Raw genomic sequence first — 22785 nt, 5'->3', positions numbered from 1 at the left:
TTCCTAAAGCAAACTGGACCCAGTTACACCAGTTCTGTCAGGAGGAATGGGCCAAAATTCCAACAAACTATTGTGAGAAGCTTGTGGAAGGAAACCCAAAACTTGAGGCTGATGTTTCCGTCTACACATGTAGAGTTCGGAAGTTTCTAGAAAGTTACAAATAATTATCTAAATAAGCTCTCGTTTCTCTTTGTTCTGGTACTAAGCACATAGAGATGATTTTGTAAATCTTGGTAGGGTTTAGACTGATGTACTGTCTTTTTATACACTGTATGTGGATACCAGGTTTCAACTGCACAAGTGTGAAATCGTTTTGTCGAAAGGTGTTAAGCTTATATCCTGTTTAACAGCATAATCACACCTAGGATGATATAAAATGACAACATGAGGGCCTTCAAGGCAGCAGCTGAAGTTTCCTGTTTTTCACACAAACATGGTAAGACAATCTGTCTGTAGAGCACCATTCGTGAACAAGCTAAGTGCTATTGTATTTCATGTAATGTACATATCTAAATATCCACTAAAATGAGCAAAGGCTAAAATTCAAATTTAAAATTCACGAGAACTGAAAATTTGATTATATTTGAAGTTGAAGTACACGGTCATGTTTTCATTCCTGATTTGATGGTGTCAAAAGTTTCTGCACATCTCAGGTTGTTAACTCCCTTTGGTGCCCCCACATGTTCAGTTTTGGTATTACAAGCATTCTGGATAAATTACAGATGCCTAACAAATTAGTATCTTAAAGAGACCTGCATAGAGACCGCTACAGTAATTTAAACTACTGAAAAAAAATGAATGCACCAGTTCTGGTTATGTCTTTAAGATGTTAGGTTGATTTAGTAATAAACACGTGACTGGACATACTGATTCCTAACCTGTTTAGGGCTATGACTTTGTCTTTTCTTTATTAAATTGAGAAAAAATATAACGCATTGTATCATTGTTACACAGTGACTTTGTTCACATAGAGGCTGTAATCATTTGATTATGTAATTTAAAAGTGTCTCAGTGGAATAGGCACAGAGATGTTCTAGTTTTCTACTATCTAAACTGGGGGAGCATAAACACACTGAATATATCTGGCCCGTTAATAGAGCTTAAATATCTGCTAAATTACTGACACTTAGCCTAATCACAAAAACTTAATTTGCTCTTCTGCACAATGACTTGTTGGTGTCATTTAAATGATCTACTGATCAATTGGGAAAGTTAAAGATATTTTAGCTTGTTCACGATATTTTAACTTTCCCAACTGAGGGAAGGGCTGCTGTTACCGCTCTATTATTTTAATTAAATTAAAACAGCTGAATTGTCTCTTCAAAAAGAAGAGGTGATTAAAGTCAGTCCTACAGCATCTCATTTATTGTTTTCCTTAACCAGATTGTCTCATTTCTATATTCTTTTATTTTCCTTGTTGTCTGTAGTGCTGTCTTTTCCTTTCTGAATCACAATGGCATCTGTCAACAAATTACATTAAAAGCATAAATGTGAATATTGTCATGTCTGTTAGCATTGATTTATTGTTTTGCTGTTTGGACAAATTGTTAAAAGCACTCACTGCCTTGCAAATGTCAAAAATGATTCAAGAACAGAGTTGAGCCAACTGGGAAAAACTGGAATGTTGTTATTCCTTTGTAAAAAAAAAAAAAAAAAAAAAAAAAAAAGTGACAACAGTAAAGATTTGATTTGATGTTCAACGAGATGTATCATTCACAGTATTTTATTAAAAGAAAAAAATGAAAACTAAAAAGAATGATGAATGATATCTAATCAAACAAAATAAAAAACTTCTACAAACTCAACAACAAATAATAACCCCTTTTCAAATATCATAAAATCTAGTCAATGATAAAACAAGAATGACCTTGGCTCACTTATTGTACTTCCATTTTTTATCAGTTAGCCTAAGAGCTACCTACTTACTTAACTACATAGCTAGCTAGGTAGATAGATCAGATATTTGTGGTTTGTGGTGCGGGAGAAGAAGAAGAAACTACAATTCCCAGACCGTAGTGAGTGCGCAAGACCGGTGACTATTTCCGGAAGTGCGCATCAAGGAGTGAGCGTAAAGACCGTAGTGAGTGCGCAGCTCAATTCTTAAGTACAGCCGAGATGTTAAAAAACAAATGAAAAACAGATTTCAATTAATGAAAAACGGCCACAGAAACTATAATTGTTTTGTTTTTTTTAAAACCGAAAATGTTTTTAATCCTTTGGCCACATTATCTTCTGATAGTGCGTTAACTTTTGTTTAGTATAAAAGTACAAAACATGTGTAGGTTTTCTTAGGTGCTTTGTAAGGAAACTTACAAAAGCTGTGTATTTCTAGGAGTAAATACATAACTCTATAATTCCAGGTCTACGTGAAGGTAAGCTGGGGGATTTTCCGCGAAAACGGGAAACTTTTCTACCCCCCTCTTCGTCTCCGCTCGGTTCTCGTTGCGCCCGTACGCGCTTCTTTACGGTAATGGTACTGATGCGGGATGAGTCAGGCTGTATGATGCTACTGCTGCTGCTGTGCTGCCGTCGCTCTCTGCTGCCATTTCATCTGCGCCGATTAGCTCCAAACACTCAGCAAACACAGAAGGGATTTTTCGGGATCCCCACCACCATCTCCCGCCCTCCTCTTCATCCTCTCAGCCCGCCCCCACCCCGCCGCCCCTCTCTCTCAGACGCTATTGACAACGGGGGGCTCAGTTTGAACCGGACTTCCGCAGGATCCGTGTGTTTTTCAAAGAAGCTGCACCTGCTGCTCTGGATGCGCTTCTGTCTCAGCTGTCCGGCGGGGGGCCCTGACCGAAAGAAACGGAACAACTCCGGACTCCAGCGAACCAGTGTGTGTTTGTATTAATAATACTACTAATACGGAGTCCACAGATTTTTTCTTTTGGGGCCTGAGCGTCGAACCAGTCCGACTTGTTGGTGCCATGGAGCTCTCATCGGCCTGGTCCTGAACAGCAACACCGGCCTAAAGCGGACCCACTTCCTGCTGCAAGTAGGGACAATTCTTCTTCTTCTTCTTTTAATCAACAATGTATGTTTCTATTAATGAACTTAACTTAGTAGCTATATAGTTTTAGTACTTAGTTGCTCTAAAATGACTGAAATCAACATAATACATGTGCGATTTGTTGAGCAGCTCATTAAATATGCCCTCAAAAATCTTTTTCTGTGCCTAGAGATAATTCTGGCAGGTTTCAGTAGAGTAGCCCGGTCAGCTCTGCAGTCCAGCTGTCCTTTATCTGCTCCTGTTGGAGATTTTGGAAGGCGTTTCTGGACCTCATCAGGAACAAGAGCTCCGAGGCCGTTCTATCCACCAGGGATTCCAGCTGCTAATGTTTGCACACTGACTGGGCCGTGCAACCTGACTCTGCTGGAGAGCAGGGCTGATGGGAGGCTTCATAAAGCTGGCCCTCTGCCCGCCTGGTGGCCTGATACAAATCAGATAGATTATGTGTCAAAATCAAAGGAGATTAGCTTTGAAAATTGAGGAAACTCACTTGATTTCATACAGAAAACACCTACACTGTGTTATAATAATTTCCTTTAAAAGGGATGGTGTGGTGCAAAAGCCACTTTTTAGAGCTTTACGACATGTTGTAATGTTATTCCCTCATCTAAAACATAACTGGAGTGTTGCCCTGATTTGATAAATCCTATCATCTCCCACACTCAGCTGCTTCAGACTAGCCAGTAGCAATTTGCAAACACCTGCTGCAACTGCGCATCTGCTGAGCTCATACATGAGCTACTTCTTAAGTACTTATTAGAGGGTTAATAAAGGAGCGATGTGACGACTTCCTGAAGGCGGAGTATCAGAAAGAGCAGGTATTTCTTAAAGAGAAAGAGGCCCAATTTCATGGTGTTAATTCACAAAGTCACATTTCTTTTAACCCCCCCATGGTCTTAAGAGATGAAACGATATGGACACAAAAAGCTTTTTACTCGGTGCATAGTCCGGCAGAGTCCGAGTGGGCTTTTACAAGCTTTCTACTTTTTTGTGTGTGGTTTCGGGAACTGACGGTCTGACGGGACAACTTCCCACATACCTTCAAAAACGACCGCAGCATTTTTATAACAGCTGAAGGTAACGTAGTTACTTGATTGTGCTATGAAACAGCAGATGCCTGGAAAACACACAATACTGCCCCTTTAATTAATACCCCTTTCTTCCATAAACTTCAACCTATTTTATTAGAATTTTATGCAGCAGACCGACACAAATCATTACAGAAATTGGGAGTAGAATGAAAATAATATGTGGTTTTCAGTTCTTTTTTATTTTACTTAGAAAGCAGATTTTGAACTCATTTTACTTTACAGTTATTGCCCACTTTCTGTTGGCATTGTGAATAAAATCCCATAAGAAAGCTCAAGAGTTATAAATACTTTTGGAAGACCCTGTAGATTTTGTTAATTATAGAAACCCTCCTTCTTTACAAGAGCAATTATAAAGTAAAAATAAAGTTCATAACAACTATGAAAAGAAGAAATTTCACTAGATATTATGTTTCTTTCTGCTTTTCTATGTCAGGACAGGAAGAACACATTTCTTTCTCCCAAAGCAGATCATTGACTCAAAGTTCAGTTTGTCAGCAGCTCACATGAAGGTGAAAGTCTTCAGTTATTGATTGACCACATCAGAGATCATGACTTGTGATCAATAAGTGGCAGAAAAAGCCAAGAAACAATAAAATATGTTAGCCGTTTTCTGTAAAAATGGATATTTAGCAAAATCTAGAATCCAAACTTCCACCGTCTCTAACTTTGTCCCTTCAGAGCCACCATAGCTCCTGATTTAAGGTGTTAAAAACGCAACAGACTGTTCTCATGGGTTTCTGCCCACCATCTCATTCTCTGCCGCTACAATATTCAGCTGTTACCTCGTGATTTTAATGAAATCACACAGAAAAGGCGACATAAGTTACGGATGAATCACAGAGGAGGTGTGATAATGTAGACAAGCATCCATTTGATGAACAAATCGATCAGGTAATCAATAGAAAAGGAACGCTGTGGTTGTGTTTGTTGTCTGCTGTGACTTTTATCTGCAGTCTAGTCGCAGCGACTGCAGCCGTTTTGCACAAACAGCATCAGAAGTCTCCAAAAAGCAGTGAGAAGAGCGAGGCGCTGTGGTCTGTTGACAGCAATGTGATGAGAAAAACAACAGAATGCATCTGAAAGCTGTAAAGTTCCTGCTGCTGACATGTAATCTCTATAAATTAGTCTCTCATAAAACCCCAGCAGCCTATAAAATATATTTTTTTCTACTAAATAAATACATTTTTTTATTATATCATAACTCAGCAACACAGCAAACTTGTGCCCAATTGTCACATTAAGATTTTACATGAAAAAATAATAAAAATAATAATATTACTACTTTTTTTTCTGGTACCATTTCGATTTTGTTGTGAATGCTAAGGCGAGTCAGCATGGCCACCAGTGACGGTAAATAAAAGGTTTTCCTTTAACGACGAATTGTTTCTCCCTCGTTAGCACATTTAGCAGGGCGTTCACGAGGATGATTGACAGCGCTAAAACCCTCCTCGTGGCTCTGATTGGTTGTTTTTGGTCGGGTGTGGTGCACATCTTTTCACAGATTATCTGTCTGCCGTGACATGGTGATAGTTGCATGCGGTGACTTCCCGGCTGTTCTGCAGTTGGGTTCTTATGAAATGTTCTAGCCAGAACTAGCTTTGTTCTGGTTCTTGCCGCTCTGGCAGGGAGAACGCATCACTCTGAGTATCTCCATCCAGCACATTAAACTGTTTATGTCTCTCCTGTCACTCCATAGTCATTTTGTTTCCCTCGAAATGCAGCGGTGGGTTTGTCAATGATTATGTAACCAAGAGTTACCAGCCGGTCAAGGAGGACACTGTTAGGAGTTCACTCCATCATACAACGGGACAACAACTCCGGAACTATTTTCACAGCTACTTCAAAACCACACATATATTTAGGCTTAAAGCATTCACATTCATAAAACAGGAGGTGTCACATTTGATGAGACGCACTTCATTTGGACAAGAAATATTTTGGTGCCACAAGATTTCATTTGTGGGGGGAAATGAAAGTAAATTATAATTGGAAATCAGAATTAGCCGGTTATTTCTGATCAATATATAGCTATTTATTAGTGTTACTACTGAGAGTTTTTGGTGTTGCTGCCTTATAAGCCCCAAAATTTCAGAAGCTAAGTCTGGGATTAGCGTGACATACAGTTTGTCTTGTTTCAACAACAAACGGAGTGGAAATTAGAATTACGAATTGCTAACTCCAATCAGGTTATTAATCCAATAGCAACTCATTTCTCTTCATTTATGCAGAAATAAACAGTCACTATGGAAAAACTGGTGAAATTTGTTTTCAGAAGAATGTTTACAGTGATGTCTGAAATGTTTATTACAACAAAAATGTGCATATTTTTTTTTTCCAAATATTAATAATAATCAAAAATATGTATCTGCAATACATATTGAGGAGACATACATTTAATGTAAAATAGGCACTTAAACTTTTAAAGATTTTTTTTGGCTTAATTTTAAAAAAAATTCTGAAACTGCAATTTTGTGAAGATTGCATTTTGATGATTTTTTTTTTTTTTAAAGTCTCAACTGCATTTAATCTTTGCTACTACCAATCAATCCTGAATTGGAATATTCCACACTGCACAGAGATTCATTAAAATGCAAACTGAAATTTACTGTACTGTATTTGTCAAAGTTCAAAGAATACACTTTCTATACTTTAGGTTTGGCATTAAGACAACCTTGGTTTACCAAAAGAAAGTTATTGTAACTTTTTGAATCATTTGCTTGTCTAACAGATTTATGTACAAGGCAAATGCCACATTAAATATTTTTTTAAAAACGAACAAAAATTGTTATACTTGCAAATTTAGCTGGAGTGGGTACCCCGTCTGTGTTTTGCCCTGGGCCCACATGTAGCTAGGACCACCTCTGCTGTCGTTATTTGATGCTGGTGTTGTAATAACAAACTGCGGAGTCAAACTGACTTAATAAGGATATTATTGAAACTTTTGTGTTTTCTACTCTAAAAATAATTCAAAGATTCCTGTCAGCTAAACTAATAGACACCATATAACAAATGACCCCTCCTCATATTGCTCCCGCCTTGCTTTAGTCAAACGGCCTAACGGGGGGAAATACGCTTTTGTCTCTCACTCAAGCTCGCGCCGACGCACGCGCACCTCGGGCGCTCCACACCTCAGCAGACCGCAGCGGCAGCAGCGCGCGGAGCGACGCAGTCAGTCGTCATGGAGGCCATATGGCTCTACCAGTTCCGCCTCATCGTCATCGGGGACTCCACGGTGGGCAAGTCGTGTCTGATCCGGCGGTTCACGGAGGGTCGCTTCGCCCAGGTGTCCGACCCCACCGTGGGCGTGGACTTCTTCTCCCGGCTGGTGGAGATCGAGCCCGGGAAGCGGATCAAGCTGCAGATCTGGGACACCGCGGGGCAGGAGCGCTTCAGGTGAGGGGAGGAGACCGGCTGGCAGGCGGCTGGACGCGCTTAGCAGATGATGTGAGGTCCTGCTGTTTCTTTGTAATCCTCTGCGCTCTATATGGAGTGGACTGTAATCACGTGAGGGCTTATTTGTCAGCTTTTTTTCTTTAAAGTTACGGTGGCAAAAAGTGTGTTTAATAAAATTGAACACACACACATTTTGTTTGTCGAGACAAAAGGGGGATGTATTTAGGTCATTTCTGAGAATAATAATAAAAGAATGTGCGGACTAATGAACACTTCTGCATTTTTACAATAAAATACAGAAGCTGTCAGAGCTGAATGTAGCTGAAACGTTTTGCTTGTTCATCACTCTGATTCGTCCCAACTTCCAAACCATCTAACATGTTTGTGCTTTTCTTCTCTGAAAATATTCTAATGAACACAAGTTATAGAATAAGCTCCTTCACAGGCAAAAATACATAAAAAATAATTGCCCCCCCAAAAAGTAACTATGCAAAGTCTATATGTGGTGAAATTACACTTAATTGTGATATGAGCTTATGATTTCTCTGGAAACTTAAAGAGTGCAAAATAGAACATTCTCACCCAAGTAAGGCTAAAATTAGATGCTTGTTTTCCTTATTAAAATTGTTTTGTTCATGAATCTGCAGATGTGTAGGATGTGTCGTGTTTTAGGTTTTCTGGATAGAACAAGTAAAATACGTCCAGACTGCCTGACCAGACCGAACCCAAACCTCACGAGAGCCAGACTTCCAGAGAAAGAACTGTGGGAAAAGTAGCAGAGTCACATTCAATGAGCACATGACTTTCTCACTACAGAGAAAGAGGAACCCAAGGTCCAATTTAAATACTGATTTATCTAGAAACCGAAACTGCCATCTGTTGTGCAACATTTCATCATGCCGGTTTGGATTGAAGAGGAATGCAGAGCAGCAGTTTGAACAGGCGAACATTCTTTCAAGGACAAATCTTTAACTGACCTTTGACCTGTCTGTAAAGTGAAATTTGTTTTAATTGACAGTGAGACATTTGAAAAAAGAACATTCGGGTTGTACAGAGTTACAAGCATGCATTAAGAGATACATATACATTTATATAAGCACAGCTGAAGTTATAGCTTTTAGATTTATTGCAGTAAGCAACAAATCAGTTAATCCCAAAACGATAATCTGCCCATGCGTGATTTATCGTTTCCTCTTTTTTCTCTCTTTCTAACAAAAACTGGATAACAAAAGTCTTCAGTCTGGTGCTTTGGTCTCAACTAGCCCCTTTTATGAAGGCCAATTTTGTTTACAGAGTTCATAATTCATGAATTATTACATCATTATCTGAAAATGGTCTCAAATCAACAGTATTATCGTTTATCGCGATAACTTCCAGAACAATGTATCGTCCAGCAAAACTTCATGTTACTGTCACAAAAAAATTGTTTTGATACTCGATGTCAACAAAACCCATGCATATATCTAATATCTTGAAATTATTCAGAACAAGTGCAATAGAAGACCAATGTGTTGGCAGAGAGTGCTGAGGATGCATGAAGATATAATATTTTAATATTTTATAGTAACATGACATTATAAAGGTGTCTCTACCGAGGTTCTTTAGACATCAAAACAAAATTTTATGCCCCTGCAGAAATTTATTTTAAGCTGTTACTTTTCTACCTTCCTGTATGAACTAGCTGTGCCACATTTCAAATGCTACACCTTTTGTTTTATATTAATTTGTTTGGTTTTACTTTCTGAAATACTGCCCTATTAAAACACGAACAAGATTTGAAAACCGTGAAAAAACGAAACTAATATTCTTTTCTCTCTGTTTTATTCCCTCTGTGATTTTCTACATGACAGCGATTTTGTTTTCTAAACTTCCAAGGTCGATTTTTAAATCTGTTTACTCCCATTGATTCATAGCTGGTCATTTCTATCATCATCGATAACGACAGGACAGGACAGAACCTGCAGAGTATAAGTCACTGCACAGACGCAGCAGCATGTTAGAAAGGCTGAAATACGTCTTCACACTCATCACTGAGCTCATCCTGGTGACGAAGAGGATGGCTGTCACCTGCCTTTATCCTGAGCGTTTCCATGTCAACAGCCCTAAGAGACCAGACGAGCGTTTTTCCATGATGCCTTTCAACTATTACTTAAAAATGAAATGCACGTTTTGAACTGCGACGTCCTCGCACCATGATACATGAACAGAGATGTGGTTTAATTTGATTCTGCATGGCCATCTGCTGACATATATCTGCAACAACTCCTGTAAACATGTAAATAATTCACAACTAAACTTCAGAATCCGACTGTTTCCTGAATCTGATTTCCTAAGTTTGTGTCCTACAATGTTCATTCCCGACGGTTTACTTTAAATTCCTAACAGTGATCTTTGTGTCGGTTTATATTGGACCTCATGAAATTCTGGCTCAGTTCTGTAATGCTACAACAAAATGGCTTCAGGCTGTTATTCCCACTGTTCGCAGGTGATGTTGGGATTTTGTTGCACAGCTGAATTTGCCAATTTTTTCCTTCACATTCCCCTCTTCTGTTCTCAGAGACGCAGATCTTTTAGTCATTGCTGTTTCATCTGCATCTTTCCTGCTTCCATAAATATACCTGTGTAAATTAAGCATGCATGTGTCAAATCAAGTGACTCACTTGACAAGTCGGGCTTTTTTCCCCACCTACCCCTTCCTTCTTAATGTATTCTCCCAATTGACTAATCCTCACTTCTTGCTTTTTTCTCTCAATCTCAAGCCTATAAATGGCGTTCCTAAGATAGATTTCATAAAGTATGACGGAAAATAAAAGGAATCAGGAGAAGTTAGTGTTTGTGTCCCTGGAGGGCCGTTGGATTCTGCTGAAACTGAGCAGCTCTGTCCCAATTTGCTCTGCAGTTACTAAGGATGTTTTCACACCCGATAGGCCTGTAGACGTGGTTCAGATGGGGATTAAAATTTACAATATCTGTTGCATTTCCAGCTGCTGCGGTTTGCTTTCACAATGCACTGCATCAAACGATCCAAACTAATTGAAAAACCTGTTCACCTCCTAGCCTGTGGGGGCGCTGCACCAAGAATTATTGAAGGAAACAACAGGAAAACCTCTGAAATGTACGACTGTGTGTAAAACACACAGTTTTGTTTACCATGACACCAATGAAACATGGAATTTTTAAAAACTTACCTTTACTGAACTTATGAGAGAGTGAGAATTCAATTAAAGTACTGAGGTACAAAAGCGATAAACCCAAAAAGTCAGACCTACATGCCAAGAATCAAACGCATTGAAAGCATCTGTTTCTTTCTGCTGCGTAGGTCCATCACCAGAGCTTATTACCGTAACTCTGTGGGCGGGCTCCTCCTCTTCGACATCACCAACCGCCGCTCCTTCCAGAACGTCCACGACTGGCTGGAGGAGGCGCGCAGCCACGTCCAGCCGCACAGCATCGTCTTCCTGCTGGTGGGCCACAAGTGTGACCTCGAGGCGCAGCGCCAGGTAAGAAACAGGAAACAATCCAAAACTGGCTTCTTATAAAGATAGGTTGAGAGAAAAAAAAGAATTGTGATGGGAAATATTTTGTTTTTGTAAAGGTTGATCAGTCCGGATTGCAATGAGAGATGAGGTTTTTTTTTGGTTTTTTTTTAATTCCTGTAACTTAGAGATCCAATCTAAAGTCTTAATAAACATTTCCACGTATTTTACTTTTGATTTATTTATTGTGAATTACTTTTTCTTCTGTCAGTTAATGTGGTTCTGGAAAAGAGACATAAGCAGATTGTTTACGTCTCAATTCCTGAAGTGATGCTGCTTACTGGAGATGATGTTCAGAAACATGATCTGTGCAGAATCTCACGTTTCAGTTCAACACATAACTCGGCAATTGATAACGCGTCATTTAACGTGTCTCAGCTTTTTTTTTTTTTTTTTTTTTTACAGTTTACCAGAAGAAGAAACAAATATTTGCAAAAATTCACCCAAAAACATATTTTAAAATTTTTTCAATCTCACAGGTGACCCGGCAAGAAGCGGAGAAGCTGGCCGGGGCGTACGGCATGCGCTACATCGAGACGTCGGCGCGTGACGCCATCAACGTGGAGCACGCCTTCACCGAGCTGACCAGGGAGATCTTCGCCTTGGTGCGGTCCGGCGACATCACCATCCAGGAGGGCTGGGAGGGCGTGAAGAGCGGCTTCGTGCCCAACGTGGTTCACTCGTCAGAGGAAGTGACCAAGAGCGACCGCCGCTGCCTCTGTTGATCTGGGTGAACGGAGGATTCGAAAAGGGAGTGGACGCCGAGCGGAGCCGCCGACGACGGACTTAACTGTCGGCCGTCCAGACGGAGGAACTGTACTTCCTTCAGACTGAATACGGATTTGGACGGGTTGGGAAACTCGGTGAACATGCCGGTTCTCAGTGTCGACGAACATCATAACAAGCGGAGGATTTGGAGGGATGGATCCGTCTCTGTACATGTTTTTTGTTCTCAGAGGGAAAAGGGTCAGAGTTGTTTCGACTGGACTGCTTTCCCAGAACGTCTCGCAAAAGGCCTTAGAAACCGGATCTGTTCAGATGACTATCGTTTGATTTCTGCCATTACCTCCTTTCCATTCACCTCTCAATATGCAATTTTATGATCACATTAACAAGAGATCACATCTTTCTTTACTCGTTTCTCCTAAAGCAACACATAGCGTCGTTTGGTCATGTCCTAAGCATTAAAGTTGTTTCTCCTTCGCCGACATGTTGTTTCACATTCCAGAAATCAATAGAGGAGTCCTGGAGGTCTTTAAAAATCTCGGACCTGTCGCTTTACTACTTTACAAAAGTATTTATACCACTTAAACATTTTTTTAAACTTATTTTCAACCTTGCAACTACTAAGTTCAATCTATTTAATTTGAGTTTTTGTGGTAGTCCAACATAAAGTGGGACAAACGTGAAGTGGAAAGTAGATGGTACACAGTTTTCATAGAGGGTTCGTACGTCCTTAAGGTCTTAAATTCATGTATCTAAAATTAAGGCCTTGAAATGTCTTAAAGTCATTAAAAAATGTAAGTTGACCTTAATCAATTTTGTTGAGGCAGGACTATTTAATCTGGCATATGCTACTAGTCTGAGTCACAGATATCTTCATGGTAGCGGTTGAAGCTAGCACTAATTAGCTGGTAATGTACCTGTTAGCTAGCTAGGTTTTTTCATCTATCATGAGAAATTAACTGCCAGTTGTCTGGATAATGTTCGTCTTCACCACTGACTCACTTCTATGCTAACCAACATGATGCTATTTACATTTTGTTCAAAAAATCTTGGCCTTACTTCTATATAAAATATGTAATGTTATTTTGTAAATTTCTGTCATGATACAAGTTTTAAATTTTAGTCATATTGTCCTTAATTCGGTCTTAAAATGACTTAAATTTGAGTTGGTGAAGCATGCAGAAACCCTGTTTCAAATCTGATTCGCTTTCATCTCTTTGCTCTCTGCTAAGTAGTCCAGTTTAAAATTCACCACAAGCCATGTAGGGAATACAACAAACATGTGGAAGAAAATCTGCTAAAGACATAGGCCCAGTCAAAGTCCTGACCTAAATAAAAAAAAATAAATCAGTGACAAGACATAAAGATTATTGATTCAAGACTTTCTCCATCCAATCTTTCGGAACTTGAACTATTTTGCAAAGAAGAATGGGCAACCATTTCAATTACAGATGCCCAACGCCGGTAGAGACATAATGCAAGAACAAAAGGTGGTTTTATAAATCGGTAAGTTTCTAATGAGAAGGGAACAGGAAAGAGGCCAACCCAACTCCTCTTTCCACTGAGCCACGGTTGCTCTCAAGGTGTCCTGAGGCTCTTCACAGTCATGCGCTACGTTGTGTTGGTCCGTCACATAAAATCAAACTAAAATACACGATCCTTTTTGGTTGTAATGTTACAAAATGTGGAGAAAAAAAAAATAGTGGGCAATAAATACTTTTGCAAGATTTAAGACCTCCAGCGAACTCAATGACATTGACCTGGTCGCATTAACCATCTGTGTAAAAGTCACGCAATAACACGACACCTCCCTGCTGTTCGCAACGGACTCCAACTGCACGAAGACAAAGTGTACAGCTGAACTCATGAAGGTGGAGCTGTGGACACGTCGAACTTCATGTCCGCCTGTTTTATTGAACACACCAGGTGGATTTGTTGAACTCTCTTGGAGTCTGTTTGGAGCAGGAAAGCACCTTAATAGTCAAGTCTGTCTACACAGGGAAAGCCTTATTTGGTATACTTCAGTTCTCCAAGGCCAAACCGACAGAGACGGACTAATCACATCAACGGACACTCGACGAATGGACTCCATGGCAACACTACGTAACCAACAATGCACGCTAAGGAAAGAAGGAAAATCACCCCAAAGAAAGCCGACCTACGAGATTCAGTTCTGTTCGGTACGAGTTGCTCATGTTGCTTTGATCTGTGAAAATGCAGTGTCATATATGAGTTTATTATCGCTTAAGTTCAACCCTGCAGTTTTATCTCACCACCATGATGGCTTCGCTATGACATTACATGTGAGGCGCACAATATAGAGAAGACTTAAACTGCTTCAAATTCGGTTTTTCAAACCTTATCTTTACCTAAATTTGATGATTACATTTCAAGATGCATTCCAACCCCTGACATGAAAATTAAAGAAATAATGCTTATATAATGTGGACGTTTTTTTCTCTTATTTTCTTGCCATCTCCTATAGTTTTAGTTGTGCAACATGACAGAATGAACACAAAGAAAAAAAAACCTTCAAACTGCTGTTTTAAGCTACTATATCTGAAAAGACAGATGGTAGAAACTAGTTTTTAGCTCCATACTTTCTCATCATAGTGCATATGTAGGAAGCCATAGATCATTTAAAACATGGTATAGTCATTTTACAAGTAGCTCTTCCATGTCATTTCATTTCATAGACTCATGAAAAAAAAAAAACCTTAATGATTCGGTTTTCTTTGCCTGTGATTGGCTGTAGTTGAGGATATCCGTTCATAGATGCAATTGCTTTCAAACTTGGAACGTGAACCCCGATTAGTTGGGTTTGGTGTGAATGATTGTCTTCAATGCTAAGAGTCAATTTTAGCAAAAGTTATCTATAAAACCCACATGACGCAGGTCAAAAAAGAAAATATAATTAAAACCTGAAATGATTCATTGTGGAAATCAAGTAATCTAAGATTTCAGAATCAACTTTTTTTTACTTGGTGTGTGGGGGGCGAGAAGAATCTTTCCAATTCAGGCAAAATTAATATTCAAGGCAAATAAAATAAAATAGGCAGCCCTCTTGCTTTAAAACCTATTTAAAAAATCATATATAGAAATCATGTTTTAAAAAAGCAAGTAGAACCAAAATTTCCTATTGCCTTTATCTTTTTTTAAATTTTTTTACCAGATCTTATAAGTGCTGAAGTCTGTTTCTACATTTCAAGTGAAAAATATTTTGAAATTCTCAACTGGATGCCATCCACTGCCATCTATTTAGGAGAACCATCCACCATCTGGAAAGAAAGGGGCGATAAGCACAGTCACCTCCAGTAAAACACAAATGCAAATCTGTGTGTGAACCAAGCAACCACTAAATGGCTAAAGCTGCCAACCAGGAAGTAGCTTCTTTACAGGAAGTGCACTCAGCAGCTGACTGTCTGGAGGACTGGAAACCGTTCATAGTGATGAATCTCAGCATCAGAAGGTCATGTGATGCTAAAAGACGCCACTCTGGCAGAACTCTACCCGTGTCAATGTTAACATCTGAAGATATGTTGGAACCGAAAACAAAAAAAGAAAAAGACTTTCATATGAACACAAGTACATTTCTTTGACCAGGCAGAGGCACTTTGAATAAAACGGCTAATTGGTTGAAAAGCTCTTTCTAGTGGAGAGACGGAGTGATTTCTGGGAACTCTGCCAGGATTTTTGGTGGTGTTGGGTTTCAGCAGGCCTGCACACACATGCAAACGCACGCACATTACTCTGTTTATTCAAAATAACATTTATGTTAGTTACTTAGGGGAAACGTGGTGAATGTTATCAAAAGCTCAGAAAACTTAAAAATTATCTCTGCTTGTATGAGTTATAAATGGAAGCTAATGCTAAAATGCTAATTTCAATCAGACACACCCACAATGTGTCAATGACAATTTAGTTTTTTCCTTTTCTATACTTTCCACTTGATAAAAGTAAAAAAAACATCAAGAGGAAATGGAATTGCTGTGCAAGTCTTAAAAATAAGAGTATAAATAAATGTCCAACTACTTGAAGTCTTAACCAAAACTAACTCGGATGCTAAAGTTTATTCAATTGAAAATTTACAAAACAGGCAAGTTAAGCGTTTTAAAACCTATGGAAAAATTCACTGAAGGAAAGCATGCTAAACATTTTAGCAAAATCGCTAAACTTAAAAATGAGCTACGCTATTAGAAGATTAGCCAATATCTAGTTAAGACGTTAATATTTAATTCTTAACTAAATCTTCAACACGGATGTCAAACTTTATTCCACAAAAAATTTTACAGGCGAGTTAGTTTGTGCTCTAAAATGTACTTGGAAAAAATTAAGGGGAAGCGTGCAAAACGTTTTCAAAGTTAGCAAAAACGCTAAACTTAAAAATGAACTCCGCTATTAGCAGATTAGCTAATATCTAGTTAGACATTTACATTTCGACTTAAACATCGATGTTGAACTTCATTCTACTGAAAGTTTATAAAACCAGTAAATTAGCACTTTAGAGTTTATGTGGAAAGATTAATTTAAGGAAAGCACACAAAACGTTTTCAAAGTTAGCAAAACGCTAATAGTTGAAGTGTGACTGCCACTGGAAAATACTTCACAATGAGCAGCAACAATTGCTTTTCTAAAGTCACTGCTGATGTCTTCCTTCACGGGTTTGTATTGACTCCAGTCACCACCAGTAAGTTCCTTCTTCTAGTCTTTTCCCTTATAGCTGTTTTTGTGACGTTTCCATCAAAAATAACACACAAAGCATCAAATCAAGGGCTCATCTCTTTTCCTAAATGATCTTTTTCTTTTTACTTCATTAATTGTTTAATGAATACAGTGGAAGACAAATAAATACAGACAGAACAGTGGCAAGGAGAGGAGGAAAACAGAAAAGGAGGAAATATGGAGAGGAAGGTCAGAGGACGGAGAACTGCGGCAGGTCTGGCGGACGAATCCTGCTGATCTCTGTGAAACCCTGCGAGTCTCAGGAAGTGGGAACCAAAGTTTACAAGGCAAAACCAGTTTATCCTAGAGCCGTACTGGCCGGGCTCTATGGGAGGAAACTAAACCGTGTAATGATGTACGCGTTAAGTGTCGACGCTGGCTGAGAGAAAGTTTTCAGTGGAAGATACAGGAGGAAAATCCATGGAGGACAGGATGGTGTATGTAAACCCTCATTTCTGATCTGCCAGAAGAAATAAATAAAAAAAAGAACGGAACACAGTGAAATCAATAAAAAGAATACAAAACTGCCTTGTTGACGTTGTTTTTTGGTTAGTTTTTACTTGAAAAAATACTTTAAAAAGTAAAAAAAAAAAAAAAAAAAAGAAAATCAACAGAAAACAGTAGTGGTGGAAGTTTGAGCTGGGCTTGATAGAGGAGACGCCGAAGAGGAAAAACTGAACTATGACAAACGCTCGACCCGAGCAGCTTCAAACTTCCAGTAACGTTTCAGACGATTCCTCCATGAGCCGAGCTCCGGGGGCCACAGAGGGGTCAACATATGCATGACTTCAGATCGGGGTTTATTTTTCTTTTAATGGCTAAGGAGGAAGTTAGCAGAGGGGGAACATAGACACTGTTCTGTTTAAGACTTGGATGCTGATTTCAGGAGGTTTTCTTTGCTCCTCCTCTTTACGTCCCAGTTGTAGACTCGCGCCATGTCTGAAGGGAGCGACAAGTCAAGATGAAACACCAACACACAGAGGGTTACTGAGAGGTGTTTCATTCAAAACATGTCTCAGGTGCAACCCTAATGACTAGATCATAAAAAAAACCAATATTAATTTAATTAAATGCAACTCGTATATAGATTTAGTACAGAAAGTCTATAGGGAGAACAGCTGCCTGCTGGGAAATGTTGATTTGACTTTCCAGGACTATTGATACCATACATGTTATGCTTCTCAGTAAAGCTACTTTTACTCAATTACATTTACTTTTGTAACATTTTTGAGAAAACATACTTTTAGGAGTATTTGGACTTCGCTGACCTTTACTTGAGCTATGTTATTATCGCTACTCTTGAGTAAACTTTCTGGATTCTCGACCCACTGAGTGAAGAACAAATATGTTTTAACCAACAATTCACCAAACACAGACCTGAAGTTTTTGTTAAAGTTTCAGAAGATCATTTCTCAGAGGGCTGCTTTTTACTTTGAGTAAAAATAAGTTGAAGTAGTGCTACTCTTGCTTGAGTTCATTTTCTGGGCACTCGACATTTCAACAAACTGAGTAATTAGAGAATGCTCCTCCAGAAAAGGTGACATCTAGTGGCCAAACCTTGGTATAGCTCAGTCATGATGGACTGCTTTGTTTTTTTTTGTTTTTTTTTAAAGGATACTGACTTCGGTGGTGGTCCCCTGGTCTCTCAGGTAGTCCAGGTCTTCCTCCAGCGTCTCCAGGTTGCGAGACGCTGTGGACAGGTTCTTCTCTAGGAGAGCCTGGGCTTCGTCGATGTCGTATTCTAACATGACGTTGGCCTTTTGAGGAGCAGCGTTGGAGAAATCATTAGAAGACATAATCAGTGATCCAGATAATTTACTTTCACAGGTTGATAAATGTAATTTAAATCAAACTGAAAGCCCACGCTCACCCCTAACCATAGGCAAACTTTGTCAGTGGGCGGCACGGAGGCCTTGCAGTAAACGTTGTCGGCCAGCAGGAAGTGCGTTTCCATTGGCTCTGTGGTTTCCTGAAGAAAAACAAGGTGCAGCCCTTTAATTCAACAGGCCTCTAATACAGCTGAAATGATTAATCAGATTAAACACGATGAATCGATTATATATGCATTTTTAAACAGTTTTATTAATTTTGTATTTTCACCAACCAAAGAACATAGAATTGGACATCATGCTGCTACATCAGGTTACATAAATAGAGATTAAGAAAAAGGGACATAAAAATAAGGAAAGAAAAAAGCAGGAAAAATCATTCATGTTGAATCATGTCTTTAATGGCCTTATTGCCTTATCTACTGTCCTAATGGTCACCAAATATTTACAGATTTCAAACCTGACAAGGTGACTATCAGAGCTAGCAGCTGTAGTGATAGAAAAAAAGGTATAGAAACACAGAAGGAGATAAATCGATTATTGAAATAATCGTCCATAAACTCGATTAATCGTTGACAGGAGTTAATGATTAATCGGTAATATTGATTAACCATTAGCGCCTTTAGTTATCCATTTCGTACTCGTTTGATCTAAAGAAATAATCACCAAATCAGCCCTCCAGTGAAAATAACCAATAGTTGCAGCTGTAGCCTCTAATATTTCCATCAAGGAGCAAGTGTTTTTTTTTTTTTAGTTTCTCTGATTATCTGAGCCTCTTCTGGCCGTTAAAGCAGAAATACTAAGGTTCCCTCTGAAAATATGAAAGACGGGAGGGATGGCCAAAAGGACAAAGACTGATAAGCAAAAAGTGTCCAGATGGACAGACAAACACATACGTCTTTTAGACAAAAGGTAAACCAATAAAGTCTACAGATGTAACTATTTTTTTCCATAGTCCGATTTTTTTCCCAAACTTCTCCAGACTTTGTCAAATTCTAGAATTTTCCAGACTCGGTAGGAACCAGAACAAGCAGGAACGCTCATGTTCTACTTGTTGCTTCTTACATGATAATATAATTATACAGGAATAAAGCAACAGATTAAACACTGAGGCTTCTTTAAGCAGACTACCCACCTTCTTCTTCTGCATGTGTCGGAGGATTTCTAGCGTCTGGGTGATCTGTGGGATCTGGTTTTTCAACCTACGTGAGCAGAAAACAAGAAACCGTTGCATTACAGCAGCAACTGTTTGGTTCTAAAATATCTGGCAAACCTCTGAAACTGGTTAAGAAATGAAAGGAAACCGTATGGCTTCTAACAAAACACCAAATATACGAAACCATATTAGTAAGAGACAAATGATGAAGTTATATAAATAAAAAGCTACATATTCTGTGTTAGTGTGGTGAACTTTAGTAACTGTTTATTTACAGGCTCTGTACTACTTCTCCACAGGGAAATTCAAGAACTTTTCAAACATTTTCAAGTTTTTTTTTTTTTTTTTTTACTTTTCCAGCAGAGATAAAAATACAAATGTACTAAAGAAAACAGCTTTAATTCACTATTACATACCATATAATTTATACATATTATTCTGCATTCTGCAGAAAAATAAACTAAAATATCGCAAAACTTTCTGTTTTCCAATGTTTTTCTTACAGGCACAGACTGTTACAGGTTGGTCTGAGAAAATTGCAAAAAAATCTCTAAAAAATGTCCTTGCTAAGTTTTCTGGAGTTTAGCAAACAGAAATTATTTTGGAAATTCTAACTGACCTAAAACATGAGAAGTTTGGTTTGATTTAACTTCAGACAGCGAGATAAAAATGTGTCCTTATCGTTAAATATCTGGTTTCGACTGTAGATGACGCTTTCTAAATTTAAACTTTTAATCAAATGTTAGATTGAACTTTAATGCAAAACTCCGCAGATTGAGTATCAAGCACTTTCAAGGACTTTATAAAGAAATCAAGCACTTTCAAGGATTTCAAGCACCAGCACAAACGCAGCGTTTAAATACATGAACTTTTTAGAGTTTTTTTTTTTTGTTTTTCATGTTACCGGAGTTTCTTCTGAGACAGGTTGAGCTCCATGTATTTATATTTCTGGTACTGTTCGTCGAGCCTCCTGAGCGCCGAGTCTGCCGTCTCGTTGCCGGGCTGCTTCATGAACGAGTCGACGTCCTCCTGTGAAACACGCCACAGATGCTGAACGAACTAGAGTAAGCAGATGATCTCTTACGAATAATAGTAGGACTTCCTCCATAGGCAGACTGACGGTTTCTTTTAATATGTATGGGTTGGCAACAGAAGTGAGCCAGTGGCAAAGACTTACATCGTCCAGGTAGCCAGCGAGAAATTTACAATTTAGATGAACGCTAAAAAGCTAGCTAGTTAGCAAGCAGGGGTATGCTAGCAGCTAGTTAGCGGTAGCCTCAACCACTTCAAGTCACAAAACAGAATGAAGATGGCATTTGCCTGCCACAGGGAATAAACTCTGTAGAATGAGAAAATGGTCTCATCACAAAATTTAAGACCTGTGATTAATGTATTTAAGGCCAATTTACATTTTTAGAATAAATTTAAGACACTTTAAGGCCTTAATTTTGACTTTTTAAGGATGCATGCCACAGACTCTGCTGCTTCTTGCTTTTCGTGCCAACAACTGGCACAAATTATGGACCCGAGATAATTGGAATTGTGATGTTTTTTGCCATGATAAAAAATTATTTGATTTATCGCAATGCTTAAAAATAACCGTCGTATAATGTTTCTAATATTGGGGTGCCATAATAAAAGTAGTAACATCCTTCAGGTGGTGTGTAAAATACATTTCTACAAATTAAACAACTAAAAACAATGTCAACATATTCTTTAAAAGACAAATTATACCTCACCAACTCTGTTCCCCATCTGAAAACTTGCAACATATCGCAAAATGTAGCGGTTTTTTGTGCAATATCATTTCATGCTAAACAACTGTGACAAAGTGAATTTTGAGAGAGAGAGAGAAAAAAACTTTCGTTAACCATTATGTAGTGGCGTATTAAATATTTTATTGACTTATTTTAATTATGCGGAAGTCTTTCAGACATGATCATTATTTATATTTGAAGCTAAGGTGCATCAGTTAATGCTTTATGCAAAACCTCAAAGTGGGAAACTGAGGCCTGTTAATGGCACTAAACCTACGCCAAGTTACAGAGACCAGCTGAAAAACATAAAAGCCCGTAAAATAAACCAGGAGAAACTGAAGACAGAAAAAGCCCACATCATTCAGACAGTAATGACCATAGATGGAAGCAAGTAGCCGCCCATCCTGCACACACAGCGGGATCATCAACTCTCTGCCAGCTCTAGAGCTGCTAGTTAGCTAACAGGTTCCTAGCCGCTAAAACGCCCCCTGTGTATCAGGGACTGGCAGAAACACATTAAACTGTACTGCACACAAGCGGCGCAGTGGAAAAAGTTCGGCTTTACGCACCACAAACACCGCTTCGGGGATCCCAAGGTGCTTTTTCTTTGTCGCCTGTACGGCATTGCTGTTGTCTATGGTCGCCGCCATGTTGAAGAGAAGTTGCTTCCTCCCTTACGCCTGCGTACAAGACGCCTGAATACTAGGGGACTCGACTGCCTCTTGAGGTCACATGTTGAAACTGCACCCAAAGATTGAACGTTTCCAGAGTTTGACGTTTATTTGGAAATTTATTTTAACAGAGAATGTGTCATATTGGCTACAGCATTAATAAATGTTTAATTTGCTCCGTAATAAATGCTAACTAAATATACTTGGCATTATAAGGTCTGGTGGTCCCATAATTTCCATTACTATTCTAGAAATTAAGTTAATTTCTTCATATTCGGTACAAATAAACGTAGACATATATGGACGTCATAACTATTTACACTACTTATTAACTGACAGATAAGATACAGCAAGTAGTATCTGCATCTATTTATTTCTCACGTAATTATTTAAAAAAATAGATATAAAAGTGACAAAAATAATGACTAAATTAAAGTTGCAACAGGATGTTATTGTATTTTTATACCTTTACAGCTATGCATCATGTCGGGAATTGAACACTGTTGCCATACAGTGGAACGTGAAAGAAAGACTTGAAGGCAAATTCCGCTCTTCCCATTTAACATCTTTAAGAAGTTTCTTCTTCTGTCCACAAGGAAGCGCTGTTGCACTTGTTAGTCGTTTTCTCCTGTATTTTCTGGGATTGCTACTAATCAAATGTCTAAAAGTGAATTTATAAAATTCACTAAATGAGCTAAAAATCTTAGAAAACTATACACTAAATATTTTAACACAAATATTTTACTGAACCTGAGAAATTACGAGTTTTGTAAATGCAAAAATGTTTTGGAAGTTACAATGATTTGTGAGACTTGGTGTTGTTAAGTCTATCTTAAGAAAAAAAAAACATAGTAGTCACTCATTTTGTAGTAATTACAAAATGAGTGATTA

At 38.6% G+C, this 22785-nt stretch overlaps 2 protein-coding genes across 2 annotated transcripts; one reads left to right on the top strand and one right to left on the bottom strand.

The window, feature by feature from the left end:
• The first annotated feature begins 7191 nt into the window (after positions 1 to 7191).
• On the top strand, positions 7192 to 14202 carry rab39bb (RAB39B, member RAS oncogene family b). Its single transcript, XM_015002155.2, has 3 exons — positions 7192 to 7497; positions 10817 to 10997; positions 11513 to 14202. The coding sequence occupies exons 1-3, from the start codon at positions 7283 to 7285 to the stop codon at positions 11756 to 11758; spliced, it is 642 nt and encodes a 213-aa protein (XP_014857641.1). The 5' UTR covers positions 7192 to 7282; the 3' UTR covers positions 11759 to 14202.
• Positions 14203 to 16525: 2323 nt separating this feature from the next.
• Positions 16526 to 21925, bottom strand: vbp1 (von Hippel-Lindau binding protein 1). The gene is made up of 6 exons (XM_015002156.2): positions 21793 to 21925; positions 20371 to 20495; positions 19446 to 19512; positions 18352 to 18450; positions 18100 to 18238; positions 16526 to 17420 (listed from the first exon to the last, which is right to left on the bottom strand). Exons 1-6 carry the CDS (start codon positions 21871 to 21873, stop codon positions 17344 to 17346), a joined length of 588 nt encoding a protein of 195 aa, XP_014857642.1. The 5' UTR covers positions 21874 to 21925; the 3' UTR covers positions 16526 to 17343.
• Positions 21926 to 22785: the final 860 nt, after the last annotated feature.

This window comes from Poecilia mexicana, unplaced genomic scaffold, assembly GCF_051168715.1.
Source record: "Poecilia mexicana isolate PSO_F unplaced genomic scaffold, ASM5116871v1 scaffold_18, whole genome shotgun sequence".
Lineage (NCBI taxonomy): Eukaryota > Metazoa > Chordata > Actinopteri > Cyprinodontiformes > Poeciliidae > Poecilia > Poecilia mexicana.
This window is presented reverse-complemented; position numbering and strand designations above follow the sequence as displayed.